General features: G+C 38.4%; 1 protein-coding gene across 1 annotated transcript; it reads right to left on the bottom strand.

Moving 5' to 3' along the window:
- Nucleotides 1–357: 357 nt before the first annotated feature.
- LOC128733565 (3-ketoacyl-CoA thiolase, mitochondrial) lies at nucleotides 358–2,559 on the bottom strand. The gene is made up of 4 exons (XM_053827231.1): nucleotides 2,406–2,559; nucleotides 1,358–1,791; nucleotides 980–1,285; nucleotides 358–919 (listed from the first exon to the last, which is right to left on the bottom strand). Exons 1-4 carry the CDS (start codon nucleotides 2,422–2,424, stop codon nucleotides 482–484), a joined length of 1,197 nt encoding a protein of 398 aa, XP_053683206.1. The 5' UTR covers nucleotides 2,425–2,559; the 3' UTR covers nucleotides 358–481.
- Nucleotides 2,560–9,295: the final 6,736 nt, after the last annotated feature.

The raw sequence follows: 9,295 nt of genomic DNA, 5'->3' as shown, positions 1-9,295 counted from the left end.
AAGAATTATTCTTTATGGAATTTTAACGCCGAATCACGGAAACAATGATTTTGTGCATTCTGTTTCATCTATTTGGAATTATATTGATTTCTAATATAAACATGAAAAAAGCGGGATATCTGGCAGCTCTGCCCAACACCAGCTGCAGGTATCGCAAGCGGGCACTTCAATCACTTAAGAGAATGCAAGTGGCAATAAGCAGTTAGATGTCGCTAGAGTCATTTTACACACGGTTTACGAAGGTTTTTGTTCTAGCTTGGATGTCTGTTATCTGTGGTTTTACGTTATATTCAACCTCAACCGGGTATTTATAAAACATGTACCTTTTTTTTTTTTGTTTTTGGAAATTATAAACGCTGTACTGGGTAAAATATATTTTTATTATTTGTTTACAAAATAGATAGTAAAAGAGCTCAAAATCTCATAAATGCCACACATACACTCGTTAACGTTTACCAGTTTGCATTTACAAAAAAAAACTTTAAACTGATTCTACTAGCAGTGCAATACCTTGACCTCCACCAATACAGGCAGACCCAATCGCTCGTTTCAGTCCCTTACGTTTTAGTTCGTGTACCAAGTGCCCGGTAATTCGTGATCCAGATGCTCCAAGCGGATGACCCAAAGCGATAGCTCCACCGTTGAGGTTGAATTTATTCATGTCTAAACCGAGCTCCTGCACGCAAGCCAAGGTCTGCACACCAAAAGCTTCGTTTATTTCGAACAGATCAACGTCGTCTTTCGTGAGTCCCGCTACTTTCAGCACATTCTGAATGGCCGGTACTGGCCCAATACCCATGATCTCAGGAGGCACTCCCACCGTGCTATACGCTACCAGGCGAGCCAGCGGAGTAAGGTTGTACTGCTTAACGGCCTCTTCGGAAGCTAGAACAACGGCAGCTGCACCATCGCAAATTCCCTAGAATTATACGATAAAATTATAGTAACTTTGCATTCAAAACCTTAGGAGCTTACTTACCGAAGCAGTCCCCGCAGTAACGGCTCCACCCTTTTTGAACAGTGCAGGAAGCTTGTTCAGACCCTCCAAAGTAGTTTGCGGACGAGGATGCTCGTCAACAGCGAAGTCTACTTCCTTGCCCTTAACTTTTAACTTAGTAGGTGCAATCTCAGTTTTGAATACTCCAGCGTCTTGGGCCTTTTTCCACAACTGTTGTGAGCGAAGAGCAAATTCATCGACTTTCTCGCGGGGAATTTTGTATTTCTCGGCCAAATTTTCCGCTGTAAGTGCCATAGGAAGTTTACAAAACGAGTCACTCAATCCAACCTGAAATCCAAATTTATTGTTAAAAAAAACATACAAAAGTCGGGCTTGAGCTTTTGGAAATATAACACCTACCCATAATGCATCTTCTAATGCAGGATTCGTACCGAGCGGTATGCCAAAACGCGTACCTCGTACAGTGTAAGGGGTTTGACTCATGTTATCTACTCCCCCGGTAAGCGACACTTTGGCCGCTCCGAGCAAAATATCTTGGGCTCCATTGACAATCGATTGAAATCCCGAACCGCACAGTCGGTTAACGCCAAGAGCTGGTTTATCAATAGGAATACCACAATGCAACGACAAATGTCTGGGTAGAAACGCACCATCGGAAGAGGACAGCACCAACACCTGGCCAATGTTCACCGTATCGACTTGGTCGGGCTTGACACCGGCGGCATCAAGCGCGGCCTTAGCAGCAACCGTCTGCAACTGTGTGGCATTCGTATTTTTAAACGCACCACCAAACGTACCAAAAGCAGTGCGCTTAGCTCCAACAATGAATACACCTTTGAAAGACAGTTAAAGCTCATGATTACTCGTAGAACAAAAAATTATCATTTGTTTGGTCAAAATCATGAATACAGACATTATCAGTAGTGCAGCCTAATGTAATCTTGAATCGAGATAAACAAAGGCATAGTATGGACCGCGAAATGGACTTTATGCCACAAGGTTGAAAATTTCAGATATTTCTCAATTTTGGTTGTGAAACAAGATGAAATCGAGCCTAGTAATTCTAGATCTGATCTAATACTTTGATCGAATAGTCTACAACCGGTATCATCCAATAAAATCGACCGTCGAACCTAACGCCAATTCAAGCGAAACTCAAACGAGCGTCGACCTATCGTCCGACTGCCAACTCTTACTGGGATGAACCTCGCCAAATGGACTTTGATCCAACAACAATTATGACATAGCGCTTTAACATAAGGTTAAATACACAAAGTACACATTCAGGTTTCACTACATCCAGAAAAATATTTTTATATAGATAGGAATTATTCATTGTACTTGACGGGATATACTATACTGCTCTATTAAATTATTACATAAACTGATAAGACAAATTTTGGAAGGGTCTTATTAAGAGCTGTACAACAATCATTTAACCGCTTACCCTTTGTTATAGCTGACATTTTATGTTTATCAGATGCCGAAAATGCTAATATATACTTTTTAAAAAACTATAAATGTATGAATAATATAGAATATGCAAAACAAATCACTTTTGAAACAAAAATTCGCCGATCACTAAAGCTGAAGCACTACTACGGCTGGTGGCAAGATGCAGAGTGTCTACGTCTGTAGTACGCGTAGGCACATAGGCAGGCAGAAAATTGACAGCAACATCGAACGCCAAGAGATAAGAATAATTAAAAATGAACGCATTAGTTCACGGTGAATCTCGATTGTCATCCGCATGAAACTCGTGAAGCTAATGTTTGACAACCGTCTCTGTTGCAAAAAGCGACATCTGCAGACCAGATGCAAACTGAATTTTTCAGAAATAATAATACTTATTCCTTGTTCGAATCCAACAAAGGCATGCAAAAAATTCTATTGAATAGGAATGAAACCAGCTGAAACGAATAATCGAAATTTAATCATTTTCAAACAAAACTTTGAACCATATTTTCTCATAAACTAAAACATGTATTATACTTATGTTGAGAGAACCGACAATTGAAAAATAGTCATCCATACATAGTGCAACTGTAGGACGACTATAACAGAATGATGTGAGCCATGAAATAAATTTTACAAGAGACAAATGCCGAAAAAACACTTAAAATTTTTCAAGCTGTGTTCGTTTGTAAAACTCAAAAGTTTCTTCTTCTCCTTAACGGGAAACTAGCAGTCATTAACTTTTCGTTGGAAAGCTCAATTTCGGGAGCAGTTTTTGGACACAAAACAGGGGTTCTGTATTTAAAAATGTATTCACTGCATTCTTCTTGCCAATCTGAACACAGCAAGTGTATTTTAATCAACAGAATTTTTGTTTCAAACAAAGAAACTGCTTTTGAAATGTACAAAATCAATGACGACTAATTTCACCTTAAGTAACTTAATTATCTCTGCTCTACTCGGTCCTGGGCTACTCATCGCCAATTCATCGTCGCCAATTCATCGAGCCCCTGGGAACTCGTAAGTCAGCTTGAACCCGAACAAGTAATATTTCACGGTTAGCCTTTCTTATCCTGGTGCCAGTAGAATAGGGTCTTTGAGGAAAACATATTATGCATGATTTATAACTATACACTCAAGTATTTTGTTACACAGGGATACGTGGCGCGTAAAACTAAACTGTTTTAAAAAAACCGCTGTAATTCGAAAAATGATGTAAAAACCTGATTTAATCCACCCAGTGGTGAAAGGAACCTTTGTTATACAGTCTTACTTGCAATTTGAGATAGAAATCGAAACGTTTGGTTTACATGAAATTTTTGGAAATTGAATAAGTTTACAAAATTTGAACCAGATAGAAGCACAGAAGCACTTATAAATTTTGATAGTTTCTTTTCTCATGAAATTGCTGAGTAAGTTGTTACTAATGAGGGTAAGTGCAAGTAAAAGTAAGTTGTAAGATGAAATATTATTCTTTAACGTATACATTGCGTAGTAAAGGTCTAGTTAATAGATTTTTGAACCATGCATAATTTCCTGTAACGCCATTCTATTTTATTCACAACAATAAAGTTTTCTTGAATAAATTTCATCAATTTTTATGAACCTTCGGTTACTCACGTTGTTGTATTTTGTACACCATATGTAGGTTTTTGAATGCCATATTGTTATATAGTTACAAATCGTATGTTACATATATACTAACGTATATTCTTCAATAAACTTGTTATGAGCAAAATGTCAGAATTATTCAATGCATTAATACTTTAATGAGGTGTACCGCAATTGGCCCCAACTGGAATTTTCTTTCGTTTCTTCATATGGAAAAATGGTGTCTGTGTGCAGCAAAACTACCAGCAAATGTAAAATGTTTAAAATGTATCCATCTGTTGGTAGTCGAGAAATTCGGGGTCAAAATCAGGGTATTTTTTATAATCAAAGTTCTACAGTTCGTAAACAAGCAAACATAGAGGTATACTATATGCAGCAAAGTTGTGTATTTTCATTATTTATACAACTTTGTAATACCTGAAAAAGTCATACAACAATTACAAAAAGAGCTAAAATAGAAAAACTGATTTTTCAAACTCATATACAATAAATAAGATCTCTTCGTTGAAGAGATAGAAGGTTACTGTCTTCAGCAAAATTTCTTATAATAATATGCTCTAAAACTTTGCAGAACACATCAATGTGTTATATTGAAACTGAAGGAAAATAATTTTTTTATTTCACTTTTGGGGGGATTAATCAAAATTCAAATTCTACCAGACGATAGAGCTTTCAATTTTAAGAAACTCTTCCAAAAGTTCGATAAACTTAAAACCAAGTTTTCCTAGTCAAAACTCTAGTGCGCACGTTTTCTTTGGTTTTGGGCTATTGTGCGCGCGAGTAATTGTGTTATAAAAGTTGGCGCGAGTGTTCGAGGGTTAATATCTTTTGACCGGTAAAACCAATTCTTATGAAATTTTGCATATATATTCGTAGTGTGAAAACCTCTCGTTTGATATTAAAATAATTGAAATTAGGTTATTTTTCTTGGTTATAACCATTATAAATTATTGTTAATTTTGGTGTGGTGCATACGATTGCTCATAACTTTCAAATTAAACGTCCAATCCAAAAACCATTCAATAGTGATCTATCCGGCTATATTACCTGCCAAATGAAACTAATAGCACGTAAATCGGTTTGGCCATCTCTGAGAAACAGGCGATCATTTGAACCTTGTCAAAACTGGTTTTTTAAGCATAACTTTTAAACCACTTGTTTGTTTTCAATAAAAATTGGCGTGAAGTTTAGCAATAGTGAGAGCTTTCATTTGGTACTAAGATCGATGAAATCGGTTATGTGGTCCCGGAGAAAACCGTGTCACGTAATTTTCACATTTTTGCTTATAACTTTTAAACTAAAAGTCAGACCACGAAACCATTTAATAGTGATATACTAGGTAATAATACCTTTCAAATAAAAGTTATAGCAGACGAATCGGTTCAACCATCTCCGAGAAATGGGCGATTGAAAATTGAAGCGCACACACATACACACATATACACACATATACACACACACACACACACACACACACACACACACACACACACACACACACACACACACACACACACACACACACACACACACACACACACACACACACACACACACACACACACACACACACACACACACACACACACACACACACACACACACACACACACACACACACACACACACACACACACACACACACACACACACACACACACACACACACACACACACACACACACACACATACACACACACACACACACACACACACACACACACACACACACACACACACACACACACACACACACACACACACACACACACACACACACACACACACACACACACACACACACACACACACACACACACACACACACACACACACACACACACACACACACACACACACACACACACACACACACACACACACACACACACACACACACACACACACACACACACACACACACACACACACACACACACACACACACACACACACACACACACACACACACACACACACACACACACACACACACACACACACACACACACACACACACACACACACACACACACACACACACACACACACACACACACACACACACACACACACACACACACACACACACACACACACACACACACACACACACACACACACACACACACACACACACACACACACACACACACACACACACACACACACACACACACACACACACACACACACACACACACACACACACACACACACACACACACACACACACACACACACACACACACACACACACACACACACACACACACACACACACACACACACACACACACACACACACACACACACACACACACACACACACACACACACACACACACACACACACACACACACACACACACACACACACACACACACACACACACACACACACACACACACACACACACACACACACACACACACACACACACACACACACACACACACACACACACACACACACACACACACACACACACACACACACACACACACACACACACACACACACACACACACACACACACACACACACACACACACACACACACACACACACACACACACACACACACACACACACACACACACACACACACACACACAGACATTGCTCATTCGTCGAACCTGATCGATTGGTATATGTGATACGGCCCTCCGGGCCTCAGATCGACTTCGTGTTTTTCGACCAATTCCTAAACCTTTGTTATATAGTATAACAAAGGTAAAAACCGTGTTAATTCAAAAATAGTCAAAAAAAACGCGTGTATTCAAAAATCATAAAAAAACGTATAAACGACTTGAGTGTATACTGAATCAAAACAGTCATATAAACATTTATACGTTTAAAGGTTTAACGAGAAACATATGTTTTCTCGACTTGTTCCCTGTCATTTCGTGGATTGACGGCTTGATTTTTGTAAAACAGGTAAATAGTGACTACTTTTTTTAATGCACTGAGAGTTACTAAAATAATACAGATGCCAACGAAATTTTGTATTGTAAGTTATTTTACGTTTCATGGTAGCATCAAATCAATAAACAATTCAAATCAATAAACAATTCAATTCAATAAACAACATCTAAGCAAAATTTTAACGGCAAACGTAAAAATAAAAAATATCACAATAATTTTAACAACAGGCAAAATAATAATTGAGAAGAGTAGAGTAGTTAAAGGTGTGAAGGGGCGTAAGGGGAAAAGAACAGAAAGATAGATAATAGAAGCGGCTCAAATAGTACCATTTAAATTTAAAGCTTGCTCGGGTTTGTGAGAGGTTTGAAATTTTATCGCAAATAAACACTTCCCCTGTTTCATTCAATCAGTTTACAGTGACAGTTCGTACCCGGTTCGCACTGACAGTTCGGTGCATAAAAACAATCCCAGCTGTCTCCTCCCTCTCAAGGCGAAAACTAGCGCTCATTACGGGTGCAGGTTTTATTTCGTCGACATATTAAAATTAAATGCACATTAATACATGGGTTCTTATAAAAATGATGGCAACAAGCATTGCTTTTAAGGACCAACCTCGCGGTTTCGTCTTAACGTTGAAATGAGGTCAGGCATATAAATAATTTTTATAACAGTAGCTTTTTTATTTATTTTTTTACAATTAATGGAGAGAACGGTAGAAGAAAGTAATGAAATACAGAGTCGATAGGATCTAAAGAGCGGAAGATGAGGGTAAGCGGAAGGTGAGAGTCATTGAACCAACGCTTAAGAAGTTGTATACCACAATCTTTTATCCAAGCTGGGGAATTTATAAATCGATCCAACCTGTAATCGTAGCATTACAACCAGATTCGAATCCACTACTCCTCGTAGCCCTTGTGGCTCGCCGGTGGTGATGATCCCTTGAACAACAGAGGAACTAGACTTTTAAACTCCGCCAACACTGGCGTCAATCACTCACTGGTAGCCAAACCACTGAATGAGAAGTTTAATTTGTTTTACTGGCGGGACGACGAAACTGTGCAGGCCCCTGTGACTTACAAGGTACTGTGCGTTATTCGTCTGACAGCGTGTGAACCGCGATTCTCAACGCGGGAGAAGGTTCCGTTTCTACGGAAAAAGTTAACCTCGTGTTTTGGGTATACAATCGTCGGAAGAACGCTATCTCCTAAACCGTGAAACGTAAACATCATCGTTACACTAAGCTTGCTACTGTTTCTTTCGATGTCATAAACATTACGACAGCAACGCAGAGCCTTTGTTATCTTTGTTTTGGGATTTAGCTGAAAGTTTGTTTCGTCGCCGTTAATAATTCTTCTCGGATCTGACAAAATATGCACAAAATCTTTTTCCGTGAAGTAAAACTCGAATTTTCGAAACGATTTTATATCTTCAACCGAAACTTTCGATTCGTGATCTTAAGTTCCGTGTTCCGGTTGTGATCTAAATTTAACGAAATCTAACAGCATATTATTGGTAACCGGAAATCCACGTCGTTGCATATCAAAGATCCACTCCTCCAGGTTATCTTTTTGTTTTGTTAATACTGGCGCGAATAATCGATTTCCATTGAAATTCGTGATCTGACGTTTAAATATTTTACTTAACTGCCACACATTTCATTACTCCTTACTTTAGAGACAGCGGTAATATTCTTTTCCAAATATGAACATCCACGTTTCGTAGACGCTTCTGCGAATCAAAGATCAGCAAAGGTTTTATGAATAAATTTTAAAACTATATATCAATTACCTTATTTCTAGAATCCAAAACGTTTTGTCAAACTTTTTGGGAAATGGCGTATGTAGTCAAATCAAAACCGTAACAAATTTTCAGTTACTCTCCGACGTCAAATTTTGGTCGCAACCCAATAACAAATAAACCGATCTCCGTAACAAGTTGAATGTTTCCATCAATACGTAGTTCGGTTTATTCCGATGATGGACCTTTTTCTCACAGTCACGAGTCAACTGACATCAGGGTGGTGATCTTGCCCTATAACACATGCACATTGCACATGGCACATTGTGCACATTGCGCCCCCCAGGAGATGTATGTTGTAATAGAGATTTGTGGTAGTCACATTAGTAAGTGAAAGAATGAAGATAAATCGCCTGTGGTGAACTTAAGATCCCCGGTTTAAAAAAGGAACCATATATCACTATTTTGATTTCGGTAAAATTTTCCAAAATATTTGAAGTTCAAAGCGAAATCAATTTAAAACAAGTAAGTTAATTTATTCTATGAATTATTTAAAAAGAAACAATAAAGCCTTCTCATACAATAAAACTCGCGAAATTGATCT

This window comes from Sabethes cyaneus, chromosome 2 (genome assembly GCF_943734655.1).
Source record: "Sabethes cyaneus chromosome 2, idSabCyanKW18_F2, whole genome shotgun sequence".
Classification (NCBI taxonomy): Eukaryota; Metazoa; Arthropoda; class Insecta; order Diptera; family Culicidae; genus Sabethes; species Sabethes cyaneus.
Note: the sequence above shows the minus strand (reverse complement) of the source record. Positions and strands in the feature narration are given on the sequence as shown.

What these genes read in the sequence shown, in the direction of transcription:
- LOC128733565 (XM_053827231.1), bottom strand. An exon ending in CATTAGAAGATGCATTATGG is followed by an intron (nt 1,286 to 1,357) that starts GTAGGTGTTATA and finishes TTTGGATTTCAG; the next exon opens with GTTGGATTGAGTGACTCGTT. An exon ending in TTACTGCGGGGACTGCTTCG is followed by an intron (nt 920 to 979) that starts GTAAGTAAGCTC and finishes GTATAATTCTAG; the next exon opens with GGAATTTGCGATGGTGCAGC.